The sequence below is a fragment of the Ovis canadensis genome, chromosome 2 (assembly GCF_042477335.2).
Source record: "Ovis canadensis isolate MfBH-ARS-UI-01 breed Bighorn chromosome 2, ARS-UI_OviCan_v2, whole genome shotgun sequence".
NCBI classification, from domain to species: domain Eukaryota; kingdom Metazoa; phylum Chordata; class Mammalia; order Artiodactyla; family Bovidae; genus Ovis; species Ovis canadensis.
Genome location: NC_091246.1, coordinates 247696115 through 247714482, shown reverse-complemented (window position 1 = coordinate 247714482; position 18368 = coordinate 247696115). Strand labels below are relative to the sequence as shown.

Below are 18368 nucleotides of genomic sequence, written 5' to 3'. Positions count from 1 at the left end.
GAAAAGCTACCTTTTTTCTTTCTATTTAAAATTCATAGATGCTTTGCAGTCACTGTAAACAACTGAGGCAGATCTGTATAAAAGCAGGAACTTCATTTGTTTTGTTCACTGCTGTCTTCTCAGTGCCTAGAATGGTGCCTGGCAAATAGCAGAAATCCAGTAACGATGAATGTTCCCAGAATGTTCTTTCGTATCCCTTCCCAATCAATCCCTAGCCCTCAGCCCATCCACCATCCTGAGGCTGATCACCATAGTCTGGCCTTCTGTTTAAGTTCATGAGCATATATATTGTCCATCTTTAACTCTTTGATGTCTGCCTTCTTTTGGCCCAACAATTGTTTTGAGATTTATTTATGTTGTTACGTGCGTCAGTAGTTTATACTTTTTATGGCTGCGTAGTATTCCCTTGTTTGAATACACCGTAGTTTGTTTGTCCATTCTTCTTTTCATGGACATTTAGACTATTCCAAGTTTGGAGGTATTATGAATAAAGATGGTAAGAAAATTGTTGTACAAAGCCCCCACTTTGGGGGAACATTTGCTAACATTTTTGTTGAATATATATCTAGAAGTAGAATTTCTGTATCACAGGGTAGGTGTACATTTAGCTTAAAAAACTGGCAGTTTCCAAAAATTGGTTGTCTCCTTTTACATTCCACCAGCAACACTAGAGTGTGGGATGGAGATCTTTTACCATTTCTATTAATTCCAGAGCACAAACCAATAAGAACTTTTTAAAGTTATGAGTTTTAAGTCTACTTAAATAAGAATAACCAAATCTGCAATAAAATGATCTGTCTGGAAATTCTCCTCCAAGGCAAGAGAAGAGATACTCAGGATCTGATGGGTTCTGTTTGAATTTTTCAGGACAGAAAAATGCTTATCAGTCTTGGCCCAGGTTTCATTGGAGATCAATTTCTCTCGTGTTTTTCTCTGCCTGTAACTCAAACCTCACAGTGATGCAGAGGAGAGGGAGTGACTGTTAGAAATGTAAAACCACGTGAGGTTCATTCATAACTTAGCACACACTGGGGGCACAATGGTAAGAGGAAAAACGTGGGAGATTCCATCCTTGCTCTCAAGTTACCGACAACCTAGTTGATGTCTACAAGATGGCACCTCTTCCCCTGCTCACCATGTAAAGACTGAGGTTGTTTTGGATTCTGCTCTTCGCCCTTTTTGTGTTTTTTCCCACCTGCTCCTCCTGAGTCATCTCACATGAGTCAATAATTTCAACTACCCAGCACACCTCCTTCCAAAATCACTGCCCTTCATCTGAGCCCACTCCTAGGCTCCAGATCTGTGTCTTCTAGATGCTTCCATCTCTATTGCTCATAACCTGCATTAATTCATCAGGAAATTTTGTTAACTTTGCCTTTAAATATCACCAGGAACATACTATTTTTTACCACTTCCTTGTCCAAGCCACCGTCATTTCTGGTCTGCCTCATTGTAATAACACCACCAAACCAGTATTGCCATCTTATCGTTGTTGCCTGATCTTTACTCATTTCCCTTTCTTTGGGTAATAAAAAACTTGAATTATCTTTGGTGAGTGTAACCGTCAAAGTTCCAGCAGAAGCTTAATCTGAGCTGAGTTTGGTAAAGGGTGTGTACAAATGTGTGGGCAGGGTTAAGGGAAACAGAAAGGAATGATGGGATGAAACCCCAAGACTGCCAGCAGAAGGGAGCTATTAATACCACCACTTAGGAAAAGAGAAGGGAGACCACCAGAACCAGGAGCAAGAGCTGTGTGGAGAGCGGCACACAAGAGAAGACTCAGCAGAGGTATGTAGCCAGCCTGCAGTGACTCAGAAGGGCAAGTCCTGTGGAATAATACTCTTACTTCATCCTCCTCAACTCTCTGAGATCTTCCAATGTCTTTTATGGATAAATCTGACGATAAGCCAGAGTATAAGGGACCCATTGAAGCAGTGTATGCAGGTCACCTCCAGAGACACAAATTAGAAAGAAAAAAAGTAGAGTAGATAAAGGAACCAAAAAAACATTTTGGTCACAGAGAAAGTCCCCTTTCCCCAGTTCTCAGAGATGTAAGAGCTGCTGATCACACCTTAAGGGCTTCCCAGTGGCTCAGTGGTAAAGAATCCACCTGCCACGGCAGGAGACATGAGTTCCATTGTGGGTGAGGAGGATTCCCTGGAGGAGGAAATGGCAATCCACTCCAGTACTCTTTCTTGGAGAATCCCAAGGACAGAGGAGCCTGGTGGGCTACAGTTCATAGGGTCACAAAGAGTCAGACACGGCTGAGTGACTGAGCGTACACGCATGCACACGCGGCCACACTTTATAGCTCTGGAGGTTAGCACGTGCCCCAGGTCTGGGCTGTCGGAGTACTCGATCCCCCTTCTGAAGAGAGTGGCTTAATGACGCACAAGAAACCCAAGTTAGATCAACAAAACGCAGTTCTGGGACTTTCATTCATAGCACGGAGGAAAAAAACCTCTCTGCCAGTAAGATATGATTTGAAGTTGTTAGCAGTCATTCTGCCATCTCCTGAGGAAAGACAGCCTGAGAATGAAGCCAACACAAAGGAAAACAGAGTGAAATGGAAATCAAATTCTGATGTCATACTTCTAAGCTCCTAGATCCAGCCATGCCTGAAGCCCACATTTCTGAGTTACATGAGTTAATGAATTCCATTTATTGTTTAATCCAACTTGAGTGGCTTATTACATGCAAAAACACTTTTGAATAATATTTAATACTTATCCCAGAGACTAATGCAAAGATATATCTTTATATCTCTAAATATACCACTATTTCTAGGGAATGTCCTTTTCCATATTCTTCACCTAGAAAACTCCTCCTCAAATAACTTCTTAATGCAAAGCCTTTCCTCAATTTTCCAGGTAGAATTGCTCTCGTCTTCCTCTGTATTGTCAGCACTTTGCAAATGTCTCTATTTGTATATATAAAACTGTGTTGTGGTTACTTGTTTGCTTATCGGTCTCCCCTACCTGTGAACTCCTGAAGTGTAGATTTGTATAAGCCTAGTACCCAGCACAAGGCCTAATATATCAGGGAAACCCTGAGTCGAACAAGGCTAAATCAGTCTCTTTTAGCTTTGACTAGATGGACCAATAGGTCCATCTACTCAAGGCTATGGTTTTCCCAGTAGTCATGTATGGACCCGAGAGTTGAATCATAAAGAAGGCTGAGTGCTGAAGAACTGATGCCTGCAAACTGTGGTGCTGGGAAAGACTCTTGAGAGTCCCTTGGACATCAAGGAGATCAAACCAGTCAATCCTAAAGGAAATTAACCCTAAATATTCATTGGAAGGACTGATGCTGAAGCTGAAGTTCCAATACTCTGGCCACCTGATGTGAAGAACTGACTCATTGGGAAAGACCTGGATGCTGGGAAAGATCGAAGGCAGGCAGAGAAGGAGACGACAGAGGATGAGATGGTTGGATGGCATCATTGACTCAATGGACGTGAGTCTGAGCAAGCTCTGGGAGCTGGTGAAGGATATGGAAGCTTGGCTTGCTACAGTCTGTTGGGTCGCAAAGAGTTGGACGTGACTGAGTGACCGAACAACAATAAACCAGTCTTTTTACTTTAGGATCTCTCAGAGCCATTTCTGTGGTAAGATGCATTAATGGATCCCCATGCAGGGGTACAGAATGCAGCAGTTTCCAAATTCATTTTAAATGAAAAACTCAATTTTTGCTGAAGTTGCTGTGTTTGAGAAATTTATAGAAGAAAAACTGTGGTTCTTAGGGGGACTGTAACAGATGAAGTGGCTCTTGGTAGATGTTTTTTAAGCATATAAAAGTGAGAACTTAGTAGGGGGTAGAAGGCAGCAGGGTTGTAAGCAGCAGAAACATCAGAAGCAATGAACAGGAAGCCAGAGGGGTGATCCCCTGGACATATCTCTGTGATAGTGCCAGGTCAATTGTTAAGAGTGATTGGGGCCATAACGCAACCCTGTTTCCTTAGTTTAAATCTAACAGAGATTACATATATTCTACACATATTATTTTTTAATATTTATTTTGTTTTTGTTGGAATATAGTTGCCTCACACTGCTGTGTCAGCCTCTGCTGTGAATCAGCCATAATTATTCATATATCCCCTCTTTTTTGGATATCCTTCCCAATTTAGGTCACCACAGAGCACCTAATAGAGTTCCCTGTGCTACACAGTAGGTTTTCATTCAGTTCAGTTCAGTCGCTCAGTGGTGTCCAGCTCTTTGCGACCCCATGGACTGCAGCATGCCAAGCTTTCGTGTCCATCACCAACTCCCCGAGCTTACTCAAACTCAGGTCCATTGAGTTGGTGATGCCATCCAACCACTTCATCCTCTGTCATTCCCTTCTCCTCCTGCCTTCTATCTTTCCCAGCATCAGGGTCTTTTCCAATGAGTCGGCTCTTTTCATCAGATGATCAACGTCTTGGAGCTTCAGCTTCACAGTCCTTCCAGGGAATATTCAGGGTTGATTTCCTTTAGGACTAACTGGTTTGATCTTGCAGTTCAAGGGGAAGAATATATATACAAATACACGATAGTTCTTTTTCCCTTTCTGACTTAGTTCATTCTGTATGAGTCTCTAGATCCACATATTTTACACACCTTAACCCTTCTTCCTGTCCCCGGAACCCAGAGGCTAGGTGCCTAACAGCAGGGCTTCCTTGATTTTGACCCTCAGTTTGCTTCACTTTGCCTCAGAAGCGGCTATGTGTGAGAGATTAGAAACTGGTTTTCTTCTAATTTCACATCCTTCAGACAATTCCCTTCTTGTTCTGTGCCACTGTTTACCTCTCTGTGAACTAAGAGAAGGAGACGCAGGCTCCCTGCCAGGCTTGGCTCAGATGCCTGGGGGGAATTTTTTTTTTTTTTTAATAACCTGCCAAAGGAAACCTCAGTTCTAAGACTGTAACTTTGAACAACTTATTGAACAGCTTAGGCCTTTGATCTATTTGTAAAAGAACATAATTATGCCCCACTGTTTCCGGAGAATTCAGGGAGAATCAAGAAAGACTGTGTCATGAAAAGCGTTTTGCAAACAAGAAATAAAATATTAGAAATGTAAATATTGTTAGTATTGTACATACGATGGAGAGAAGGGAGGGGAGAGTGGAGAGGAAAGGCAGGTGAGAAGGCGCCAGAATTCCACCTTGGCTCAGAGCGCAGAATAAGGCACAGCACTCCGATGCAACCTATAGCTCAGCCACCCACATAACTAGCTGCCTCTCTATGGGCAATTAAGCCCCTGGAAGCCCATCTTATCTATAAAAGGAGGATAACATTGTTCGGTTCGCTGCTTGCGAGGTTACATGAGGTAAATCCTGCAAAGCAAGCGGTGCAGTGTACATAGTAATTGGCTCGCAGTAAATGTTCGTAATATTACTACTAATTATTCTTGCCATCGACATAATGGGGCCAAACAGGAAAAAAAAAAGAGAGAGAGAGATAAGCTATTTTTGGTCACAATCGCCTAGACGCAAAGATCGCCTAAGGTCGCGCGGTCGAGGGAACCTTAACACCACCCACCCAGCGTGACAGCCCGAGCCCCCAAGCTCTCCGCGGAAGAGAAAACCCCGGAACGCAAGCCAAGAGCGCGCGGCCGCGCCCCGCCCACACGGCCGCTCCCAGCCCACACGGCCGCACGCGAGGGGCGTGGCCGCTTCCTGTTGGCGTAGGGGCCCGGCGCGCCCCTGCCGGGCGCAGACCTCGAACGCCTGCGCCGCGCGCGCTCGCCAGAGGCGGAGCTGAGCCGCGCGGGGCCGGGGGCGCGCGCCCGACGCCAACCGCCCAGCTCGGCCGGTGGCGGCTCGCGCCCTGCGCCCGGGGAGTAGCTCGCGCCGGGGTCGAGGGCGTGGCGGCCCGGCAACCGGCGCCGCACAGACTCAGCCGCGGCCATCTCCCGCCGTGTCTCCCCAGAGGCCCAGCCCCTTTGCGACCCCCGAGCTCCCGCGTAGCCCGTCTGGCAGCCCCGGCCTCTCCTTCCCTTACCTGCCTGCCTGCTGCGGCGACCACTCGCGCAGGTGAGTCTCGCTTCGCCGGGTGGGGCCCGCGCCCGCCTCTCCGAGCAGGCTCTGCACCCGGCTCGGGAGGATTGGGGCGCACTGGGTGTGGAAAGTTAAAAAAAAAAGACAAGAAAGAAACAGTCCGCCTGTGCCCTGGAGGGGTGGGCGCTCCTGTGCGCCAGACCCCAGAGATGCTGCGCCTTTGCCTCCCAGGTCCAGCCCTTCTCGCGCCCAGGGTCTTCTCTGACAGCTCTGGGATGATGTATTTGCAGAACACAACCAAGAGAAAGGATCTGTCTCCCAACAGCTGTTTGACCCTTTGAAAAGCTGACAGGTCCAACCTGCTCCTGAACGCAGAAGGCGGGCAGATGGTAAAACGGGGCGACCAGAAGGTGGAAGCCCATCTTTGTTGTTGTGGTTGCTCTCTTTTCTCAGTGGTGCGTGTGTAACCATCGCATTACCTGTTGGATAACTTCTTGAAACTTGTCTGTCTGCTTCCTTCTGCTGCCTGGGCCAACACCAGGGATAATCCCAATAGAGCAGTAGTGGTCTGTTTTCAGCTTGCTTCGTCTCAGCTTCCGTGCAAAATCTGATCATCTCCTTCAGGAGATTAGGAGCCTAGGGCAGGGAGCAAGCAGTTCAGGTCCGTGTTGCAGATACTAACCGAATTATTTAACGTGATGCTTTACTGCAGTGCTCAAAAGTATTAACTCCCTCTTATTGAAAGTTACCTGTTGTTGTTTAGTCTCTAAATCGTGTCCGACTCTTTGCGACCCGACGGACTGTAGCCCGCCAGGCTCCTCTGTCCATGGGATTCTCCACGCAAGAATACTGGAGTGGGTTGCTATTTTCTTCTCCAGGGAATCTTCCCAACCCTGTGATGGAACCCACGTCTCCTGCACTGGCAGTTGGATTCTTTACCGCTGAGCCACCGCGGAAGCCTGAAGTCTCTGCATTTCATGGAGTCTCACATGTACTATTTGATAATTGATTGAGGGATTCCCTGGTAAAGAATCCGCCTGCCGGTGCAGGAGACTCGGGAGACGCAGGTTCGATCCCTGAGTCGGGAAGATCCCCTGGAGGAGGAAATGGCAACCCACTCCAGTAATCTTGCCTGGAAAGTCCCATGGTCAGAGGAGCCTGGCGGGTTACAGCCCATGGGCTCACAAAGAGTCAGAACCGATGGAGAACACACGCATGACTCGTTGTAGCTATGATTACATAGGATTTAAAATGATTAAGACTGTTTCATTAGTTGTGATTCAAAATACTAAATTATAAAACACAAAATATTGAGACTCAGAATATAGATGTTTGTGTATCACCTGAAGGTCGTGCTTTTTGGTGGGGATTTTGTATTGGTTTTCTTGAAATGGACTTTTGATGCAGGAAGACAGTGAAAGGCTTGAAAACTCAGGTCCCCATCTTTAGCCACGCTGTCAGCTTTATGTTTTACTGGGTTAGCAAAACTTCTTTCTTAGAGTGGGAAGAGATCTCAGTGCTTTTTGAGAAGGCAAGATTTTTTTTTCCGCTATTGAATTATAACATTTGTAAAACATCTAAACACGTGCATGTTAACGGTTACAAGTGAGTACAGATTTTGTATGGTGCTGGAGGATATAGCGGTTGAAAGCATCATGAAAAACAGTGTGATCTGGAAATCCATTAGACTGAAGTCTGTGAAATAATGGGAGCTCTAAAGTTCAATGCCATTTATTATCTAGACCAGAGAACTACAGGAGGTGGAGGCCAGACAGACAGTGTATCTCCACTTTTCCCCTCGAATGTAAAGGTTATAGTGAAGGGAAATGAATTATATGCTGTGAAAGAAATAGCATCAGTCCTTATATCTGTACTTCAGTTGTTCTTTAAAACCAGTTATTTTCATTTGTTCTGTCAGTTCATTCTTGTTATTTCTCTCTCCTGCTGAAAAGTACTTCACTGCATCTCAGTAATTATAACAGGACCCTTTCTGAATTACATATGAAAAGAGGGCACAGGCCGTTGAAACATACAAAATTCAAAAATCTAATTTTCACCTTTACTATGGCACGATTTTTTTTTCCTTACCACAACTACTAGAAAGTAGTAAGATTTTCTGCCTGTAAGTAGTGAATGGGGAGGAAGTGAAAGATAACAGACTTGCAAGAAAGCTATTTGAAACCCTCACACTGACAATCCAGAGGGTTCGTTTTTTGAAAAAAAAAAAAAAAAGGAATTTAGTCTAAACTTATAATATGGAAATTTTAAAAGGTATCTAGTAGTTCAACAACATCTCTGAGTATTTTCCTCATTATATATTGAGAGGAAAAATGTAACCCAAAAAGCCAGATGACTTTTCCCAGGTTATTCAGCAGGGCACTTGTGGAGCTGGAAATAAGGTATTTGTTTGCTTCCAGTATTGATTGATCACGTCAGAAAATAATAAGTTGCATCTAGCTAAGGTATGTTAAATATTCACCAAGTTGAGAAGCATACTGTTTTGAAAAATTATTATTATTTTTCAATCCTGGAAGAGGAATTTACCTTTTCCTGATCAGAGTTTAAAATGCAAAGTCAGATTCACATGCTTGACATTTTCCCTTGATGATCACTTTTGTCACAAGGCTTGTATCTGAGCAGATGGTCATGCTACTTGGAGTTTTCCACTCATTTGATATTTCCATGAGGAAACAATTTGCCAGAAGCCAGCCACAGCTACAGTTGTGCTGCAGATGATGCTAAACCCTGATTACCGCAGACTTTTGCTTATAAAAGCAGATGGATATTGGTCCAGCCCTTTCCGATCTATTTTCCCTGAGTTAGGAAATTGAGGGACACCTTAGTCTTGTAGGGGTTGCAGCAGAGCAGAGTTAACAGACTCCTGTAATATCAACATTGAAGCAGTGTACTTCTGTAAATTCTTTTCTTAGTAAAATCAAGCTATTTCTTAAGTACCAGCTGAAATAACTTACGATTTCTTTACAGATGTGCTAAGGTTGTTTTTTCTACTGGTTGATTCTGATCATATCTCTGTTCACATGTAGCTGCATTTGTGATATCAGAAAATTATGAAATGGTTGACAATGTTGATTTAAGCTATATCCCCCCCCCAAAAAAACCTCTCACAGCAGGCCTTTAGCAAGAGAACCATCAGGTGAAAGATGATGTCTCTAATACTGCATGCGCTGAATTACAACCTAAAGTTCTTCGAGGTCCTTGAAAAGTGCACCATGGACTTTTTCAGCTAGCTCTGTTTTTAAATGTTTACATGGTTTCATACTGGAGCTATATCACCACACCAGTCATTGCTCTGGAGCTGGTTTTATTGATAGCTGCGACTGAACAGTCTTCATGAAATGATTCAAAGTGTTAGTTTTGGTTTTTTAGCTTTATTTTTGTCCTTTTTGTTACCTGGCATTAGATCATTTAGGTGTGTATTTTTCTCATTTTGTAATTTTAATATCAGTTCCATCAAAGGTTCTAATGTTATTGGGATCCTTTCCACCCAAAAATATCTTGGCATAGATTGTGCCTATGTAAAAATAGTTAATTATTGATCACCAACTATATGCAAAGCATCATTCTGAGCACACAACATGTATTCTCTGATTTAGAACTTCTAATATCCTTATTGGATAAGGATTATTATTATCCCCATTTTATAGTTGAGGAAACAGAAAAGGAGGTGTACTAATGTGCCTAACATCGAGCACTGGGGGCAGGCTTCCCAGGTGGTGCAGTGGTAAAGATTCCACCTGCCAATGCAGGACACAAGAGACGTGAGTTCAATCCCTGGGTCAGGAGTACTCGGGGCAGGAGACAGAGTTTAAATCTAGAAAACTCTGATTATCAAGCCTGAATCTTCCTGAGATATATATTTAAAGATTGTTCTGACTTATTTGTAGGGATTTCATTAATCCATCCTTTTAAACTGTATCAAATATACACTAATGTATTGGTGAAGAAAATGTAGCAATACTATAAAGATCATTGAAATAATTTTTGATGAAAGGCAAATAATTTAACAATCATCTAAAAAAGCTGAAGGGGAAATACCTGTAAAATAACCTATGTAAGTTATAGGGGATAACGGGCAAACCTTGAAAATAGACTCTGATTTCAGTAACAGTGATATATCATTGTTAAAGTCCTTGGTTGTGAGAATTGAACTGTGGCTTATATAAGAAAATGATCTTGTTCTTATACAGTGAAGTATTTGAGAGTGAAAGGAGCAATACTGTCTTAATCTCAGTGGTTCTAGGGAAAAACGTATATATAGAAAAATGAGCGAATGATTTTTAAAATGGGCCAAAATGTAAGTAATTGGTAACTCTGAGAAAAGGGTATACAGGAATTTCTCGTACTATTCTTATAGTTTTTCTGTTTGAAATTATATCAAAAGAAAAAGTTGCCCTGAAATGAAGGTAGAAAACAGGAAATGAAGGTGTAACATTCTAAGAATTTTTTTTTTTTTAAGTCAGGTGAAGGATTGTTTCTTGTGCTCTGATTTTTTTTTTTTTTCTTTTTGGAGGTTGGAAGAAGGTACTTGAGACCAATAGAAAATCTTACCAAATATAGTTTGACTTTCTCAAATTTTAAAATCTAGCCATTCAGAGCTCCCTGACTCTCCAACCAGGCCCAGTGTTTTCCTTGCCTCTTCTTAATGGGGCGGGGAATAAAGCATTCGTGTCTCTTAAGAGATAAGAGATAAAAAGACCGCCCACTTGTAGTCATACTGAAAGTTAAATTGCCTAAAACCTTCACTACCATGCTGATATTGACTGAGTTTTAAATTTTCGTCTCTTTTTGTCTGCACTGGGCCCTCACTGCTGCGCACGGGCTTTCTCTGGCTGTGGGGTGTGGGGTTCTCATTGTGCTAGCTTCCCTAGCTGGGGAGCTCCGCTCTAGAGTGCAGCCTCAGCAGTTGTGGCGCCCGGGGTCAGCTGCCCTGCGACATGTGGAGTCTTCATGGACCAGGGATCAAAACGGTGTCCCCTGCAATGGATTCTTAGCCACCAGACCACCAGGGAAGCCCTAAACTTGGCTAATTTCTATGTCAGAACTCTGCAACCCTGCTTTCAAGGCAGCCCGGCCCAAGCCCACCTTTCTGACTTTGTCTCCCGCCATCCCCACCAAACACGGTCTGCTCCAGCCACGGCAGACCTCATGTCTTGTGCCTGCTGACCTTTCTGTCTCCCCGCCTTTGGCCATGGACTGGTGACTTCGCCTGGAATGCACCCCATTCTCTTCCTGCTGAGATTCTCTTCTGAGACGCTGTCTTTCATCCTCATGCAGAATTAAATTTTCCTTTGTCTGTGCTGCCGTATCACAACGCTATCTGCTTTCATTCAGCGATCCGTATTAAGCATATACTGTGAGCTAGAAACTGGGCCAGGGACTAGGGATTCAAAGGCACTTACGCTCTGGTGGCTAAGAGTGATTTGTGAACAATCGTAAGTACTGTAACAGCGAAATGAACAAAGTGCTGTGAAACCTACAGACTACCCTACACAACTTGGTCTTGAAAAGGTTACAGTGAAAGTCACAGTGAGATACCATGTGCCCCCATCAGGCCGCTTTCCAGATTGGAGATTTCCAGCACAATAATCTACTGGAAGAAATTTTAAACAGTTGTAGTTGCCTGTGCACTACCCAGTTAGGCATATTCAGTGGAAGGCTAAAAAGACGAGTCTGCAAGTCTAGATCTCAGGAGAGGCGGAGTCCAGGTATGTAACTCACACAGACCTGTGATTTTCCGTGTGCAAAGGCAGGAAGGACTTGAGGGCAGATTAGAATCTCTCAGGGTCACGTGGTTTTTCAAACCACCATCCCCTCCAGTGCCCAAGATCCTGCTTCCCCCTTCACTTCGGTGACATCTTTCCTGGCTGAAGAATAATTGTTGGAAGCAAGAGACTGTCTTGATAGACACATGTCATGCGGGTGAACCACAGGGAAGCAGGAAGCAGAGTTGAGAAACACTGGTGGCAGCGTAGTTAAATGCTGGGGCGTGGATGAAAGCGCTCAGGAAGAGTAAGATGACAAAGAGGATGGGGTTGAAACCTCAAGGAGACAGAGTTGTAAAGGCTGAGTGGAGAGAGAGGAGCCACTTTGAGGACAGATGAGGAGGAAGGAGAGCTGGGAGGCAGGGGCACAGAGACATCCCACGGTGGATGGGTGGGACCGGGGCCGTCCGGAGACAGGTGCCAGCCCCGAGGAGGCTGCTGCTGTCCAGTCGGGGCCGGTTCAGCCGGAAGGTGGTGACAGGAGTCCAGCTGCCTGGAATTCAGGAGTGATGGGAGTCAAGGCGATTCCTCTTTCCAGGATGCCTCTAGAAAAGGGGAAGCAGAGACACAGGGAGGTGGATTGAGGGGCAGGCAGACTCCAAATGGAAAATTTTTCTTTTTTCAAAACTGGGGTGGGGTGGGGGCAGGGACTCGGGTAGATGTTTGCTAAGGAAGAAGAAAGACTGGGTGGAGACCGATATATTAAAACTATAGGAGGCAGGGCTTCCCTGGCGGTCCAGTGGTTAAGATTGTGTGCGTCTAATGCACAAGGCACAGGTTCGATTCCCGGTCAGGGAACTAAGATTCTACATGCTGTGCAGGGCAGCCAAAGAGGGGGGAAAAAAATTCTGAGCTCTAAAACAGTGACCCGAGTTTGACCCCTGGTCAGGGAACTAGATACCGCATGCTGCAACTACGAGTTCACATGCTGTGAAAAGGAATGAATTTGACTCAGTTCTAGTGGAATGGGTGAACCTAGAGCCTTTATACAGAGAGGAGTAAGTCAGAAAGAGAAAAATATCATATACTAACATGTATATATGGAATCGAGAAAAATGGCACTGATGAACCTACTTGCTGGGCAGGAATAGAGATGCAGACATAGAGAACAGATTTGTGGACACAGCGGGGGCTGGTGGCGGGGGGCCAGGAGGAAGGAGAGAGAGGGAAGAATGAGAGATGAGCAGAAACGTATGCATTACCGTATGCAAAATAGATAGCTAGTGGGAAGTTGCTGTATAACTCAGGGAGCTCAACTAGGTGCTCTGTGACAACCTAGAGGGGTGGGATCGGAAAGGGGGTGGGACCTATGTGTAGCTACGGCTGAGTCATGTTGTTGTATGGCAGAAACCAACACAACATTGTAAAGGAATTATCCTCCAATTAAAAAAAAAAAAAAGAGTTCTCATGCTGCAGCTAAGACCCAGTGCAGCCAAATTAAAAAAAAAAAAAAGGCACACAGAAAACAAAAAAATGTGTGGGTGCCAAGATCCTTTTGAGGTGGTTGGTGTCGTTGAGGAGAAATTCTTGCTGGGTGGGAGCTCCTCGAGGATAGGAACCATGCTTTATTCATCTCATGGCTCCCTGTACCTGGCATGCAGTATAGATTCGGAAAATGTTTGTAAAAACAAGTGAAGATTTACTTTTTAGAATTAGCCTTTCCTGATTGATATAGTGTGATAACTGGGGGAAATCACTATTTTTTCCCCATAATTAACATTCTATATTGTACTCTTTGTAAGCAATCTATTTGCAACTTCGTGTTCTTTGAAATAAAAGAGAAAAATCACAGATTAGGTAATATTGAGGTAGTAATAATCATGCTTATTTAATTTTCTTGCGCCTGATAGGTAATGACTTAAATTCCAGCATCTTGAAATGTGTAAGGTTCAAGGCACCTGCCTGGTGGGTGTCATGTGCAGTTCATCAGAAGAGATAAAAACGGGTAAAAATAGTCTTATAAGGCAGTTGCTGTCCATTATTTAACAGAGGGACACTATCCGCTCCATGCTGGTAAAGGGATTTATTTTTAAGCATTCACTGAAAGGACATTTTTTAAATTGTCTTCTATGTCAGATTTTGCCTGTAGCTAATATTTCTGATATTAACAAGGACCGACTTTATATAGAGCTTTGGGTTCTGTGTAACTTAATTCTTCGAGAGTATATTCAAAAGAACAGATTGGTTAAAAAAGGTGAAGTCAGCTCATTGCAGGCCATATTTCAGGGTGCAGATGGTGAGTGAATCCGTGTGGGTTTTCTTCTCCTCTGCCAAGTTTCAGTGTTGTGGACCTAAATCCCAAACAAATATGGGAAGGAGGTTCTGGTTCACATTTTTCTTCCCCCTGCTTGTAAACAGATGTGTATGTTGATAGTATCTCTTTTTGTATTATCCGCCCCCCGCCCCCACCACCTCATTTCACTAGAAAACTTCCAGCCTTTTTTTTTCATAATAAGTCATTGCCTGTGAAATATCTTATGTAAAGTATGCTAAGCAAATCAAATTAGTATATATAGAATTCATTGCTGAGGACCCTGATGAGTTGATTGATCTTTCCTGAATAAAATTGCCTCCTTTGATGAATTGCTGTCTTGAGAATTGATTGGAACCTTATTGGACCTTCAATATCTTATCTCTGTTGTTTTCTCTTTTTTTAAACACTTGATGCCTGGTAGACATCCTCGAACTTTAAAAACGGAGACGATCTGCTTTTAGAGGAAAATGCTGAGGGACGCTATGAAGTCTTGGAATGATAGCCAGTCAGATCTTTGCAGCACTGACCACGAAGAGGAAGAAGAGATGGTTTTTGGTGAAAATGAAGATGACTTGGAAGAGATGATGGATTTAAGTGACCTGCCTACCTCACTTTTTGCTTGCAGAGTCCATGAAGCAGTGTTCGAGGTGCCGGAGCAGAAGGTAGGCATACCTCCTACCTTTCTCTGTCTTTGCTAGTGTGTTGAATGTGTGTGGATTCGGGGAAGCAGTTGCTAGCTGCCTATTTGCAAAATTTGTTATTGGTCCATGGCAGGTAGAGAAGTGTGCACCAAACTTTAGACATTGCTTTGGCATTTTGGGGCTCACTGGTGGCTCAGACACAGTAAAGAATCTGCCTGCAATGAGGGAGACACAAGTTCGATCCCTGGGTTGGGACGATGCCCTGGATTAGGGTATGGCAACCCACTCCAATACTCTTGCCTGGAGAATCCGATGAACAGAGGAGCCTGGAGGGCTGCAGTCCATTGGGTCTCAGAGTCGGACACGGCTGAGCGACTTTCACTTTCAGCCTTCTGGGATTTTTATTATGTTTTATGAGAATATCAGAGAAGGCAATGGCACCCCACTCCAGTACTCTTGCCTGGAAAATCCCATGGATGGAGGAGCCTGATGAGCTGCAGTCCATGGGGTTGCTAAGAGTTGGACACGACTGAGCGGCTTCACTTTCACTTTTCACTTTCATGCATTGGAGAAGGAAATGGCAACCCACTCCAGTGTTCTTGCCTGGAGAATCCCAGGGACAGGGCAGCCTGGTGGGCTGCTGTCTGTGGGGTCTCACAGGGTCGGACACGACTGAAGCAACTTAGCAGCAGCAGCAGCATGAGAATTTCAGCCTGCAACAGATAGAAAATGCTTAAAATCCGGCCCTAGCCCATAAATATTTTGAGAAGCACTGGTTTATAGTGAATGCTGAATGAAGTCTTAATAAGTTCATCCATTGATACACTCGGTCGTTCATTTTTGTAACTTGTGGTTAAAGAAAAGCTAAGTGACTTTTAGCCTCACTTCTTATTACTTGGTAGTAAATTCACAAAAGAAGAACTTATTTTAAGCCTTTTTCTGAGGCTAATAACATAATTAGGACTGTTTATGATTTCATTTGGGGCTTCCCAGGTGCCTCAGTGGTAAAGGATCCTCCTGCCAGTGCTGAAGATGCGGGAGACATGGGTTCAGTCCTGGGTAGAGAAGATCCCCTGGAGGAGGAAGTGGCAACCCACTCCAGTTTTCTGGCCTGGAAAATCTCATGGACAGAGGAGCCTGATGGGCTACAGTCCACGGGGTTGTAAAAGAATCAGACACGACTTAGCTAACTGAGTATGAGCGCAGTGATTTCATTTTAACAGAGTTCTCAGTATTTCTTTTTTTGCTTGCTGCAACCTGCCCCAGGGCAAAATGATTGAGTTTATTTATTTATTTTTTTGCAGATGTCTACTCTTTAGCTCATTCATTATTTACCTATAAAAAAGAGAACGTGTGTGTGCGTTTCATTCCACGGTGGCCTGGTGGGGGAAATTGGAGTGCTTCTCCTTGCTGCTTTGGTCTGTGTGTCTGAGGGATCTTGGTAAACGTTGATGCAAAGCAGCACTCCCTCTGGGACCTGACTTTATAAAGAAATGCATGTCGCTTTTGGATTAGTCTGTTTGCAAAGCACTACCCTTTGTGCATAAAACTGCTTCTCCTGACCTACTTACCATACAATTGTAGATTTGTTTTTCTAACGACAAAGTTTGGGATATATTAGGGCATCTTTGATTCTGTAAGATATTTGTTGAGGATTAGTGATACAGAGTTGTGATGGAGAGACAGACGTACTGAGCTCAGTGAGGTTCAGTAGTGCGTAGGAGATTTAGCCTGAAATTATGATTTCAGATACACTGGCCCAAATTTCTCTCTGGTCCGTGTAATCATATGCATGATACAAATCTTCCTGTCAAGCATCTGGTTTCTATATCCTCCATTTAAAGATTAATAGAACATATTACTTAAGAAAAATAAATGATATTTAGAAGTTAACTGAAATCCTCTGATTCTCCTAATCAGTTGTTGAATGTTCTGATACAGCGTTCAATCCAGAAGAAATAAGTCTTTTGAGGAAACTGATTTGTTTGAAATCTGGAAATTAAAAAGGGAGATTCAAAGGAAGAATGTTTCTATTTAGTGAACTGTATTTTTAACAGTGCCTGGAAGGTAACACAGTTTCAGTAAATACTTAATTGAATCTGTAGTACCATTCTGGCCAAGAATTAGTAAAAATTTAGTTAACGTTAAGGCTAGATTAAATACTAGAGAATCATAGAAGTTTAGAGCTAGAAGAAATCCTATTCAGGTCTTCTATACAGTCATTTCAGAGTAACAGAGTAATTGAGCTTGCTTTTAGAACCCATTTTTCACTTATTCACTGAAAACTACAAAATATTGCTGAAAGAAATTAAAGATGATACAAAAAAATGAAAAGATATTCATATCTGTGGGCTGAAATACTAAATATTGTTAAAGTGTCAGTACTACCTAAAGCAATCTACAAATTTGGCACAGTCGCTATCAAGATCCCAAAGATATTTCCTGCAGAAATAGGAAAACTCTTCCTAAAATTTGTAGACTCTCAGGAGACCTCCAAATAACCAAAGCAATTTTGAAAAAGAACAAAGTTGGAGGACTCAAACACTTTCTGATTTCAAAACTTAATGCAAAGCTATAGTAATCAAGGCAGTGTGGTACTTAATGTCAATTGTATCTCAGTTAAAAAAAGAACAGTGTGGTATTGGCATAAAGATGAACAAACAGGGGCTCTGTGTCAACCTAGAGGGGTGGGATGGGGAGGGAGATGGGAGGGAGGTTCCAGAGGGAGGGGACATGTGTACACCTGTGGCTGATTCATGTTGATGTTTGACAGAAAACCACAAAATTCTGTAAAGCAATTATCCTTCAATTAAAAAATAAAAAAAAGAAAGCCTGCCACAAAGGTAGATGTATTGACAAGTTAAATAGAACAGAGAGTCTAGAAATGAATCCTTGGATATATGGTCATATGATTTTCAACAAGGATGTCAAGACCATTCAATGGGGAAAGGACAGTCTTTTCAACAAATAATGCTGGGAAAACTGGAAATTCACATGCAACAGGATGAAGTTGGACCCTTACCTTACACGGTATACAAAAGTTAATTAAAAATGGATTCAAGACCTAAATGTGAGAGCTAAAGTGATAAACTTAGAAGAAAACATAGAGGGAAAGCTTCTTGACATTGGATTTGGTGTTAATTTCTCCAGTAGGACACCAAAAGCACAGGCAGCAATAGAGAAAACAGACACCTTAGGACTTCATCACAATTAAAAATGTGTGCATCAGTTGACACTGTTCATAGAGAGAAAAGGTAGCCTACAGAATGGGAGAAAATGTTTTCAAATCATGTATCTAATAAGGGGTTAATACCCAGAATATATAAAGAACTCCTAAAATTCAACAACAAAAACCAAATTGGGTATATACAACCAATTATTGGGCAAAGGATTTGAATAGACATTTCTCCAAAGAATGGCCAGTAACCACGGAAAGATGCTCAATGTCACAAATAATTAGGGAAATGCAAATCGGCTTGACCAGTGCGGGGGCCAAAGCCAGTGAGTAAGTCCCTCCTTCTCTGACTCTCCAGCCCCCAATTCCTTGGCTCCTTCCAGGGCTCATAGCAGGATCAAGCCCCTGTTGCTCACAGAGGTGTCCAGCTTGGTAATACAACCTGGACAGGAGGACAGACTTTTCCTGTCTTCCTTCTTCCAACCTTATCCCATGGGGTTACTTCCCAAAACAAGCTTCCTGTGTGTGCCCTTGCCTTGGA

General features: G+C 43.2%; 1 protein-coding gene across 1 annotated transcript in view; it reads left to right on the top strand.

Annotated features, from left to right (window-relative positions):
- Window positions 1–5648: 5648 nt before the first annotated feature.
- RCAN3 (RCAN family member 3) overlaps window positions 5649–18368 on the top strand; it is a 32489-nt gene continuing 19769 nt past the window's right edge. Inside the window, exons 1-2 of the mRNA XM_069579048.1 lie at window positions 5649–6010; window positions 14433–14673. Coding sequence (XP_069435149.1) covers window positions 14479–14673 — 195 coding nt within the window. The 5' untranslated portion in view covers window positions 5649–6010; window positions 14433–14478. The remainder of the gene's footprint in view (window positions 6011–14432; window positions 14674–18368) is intronic.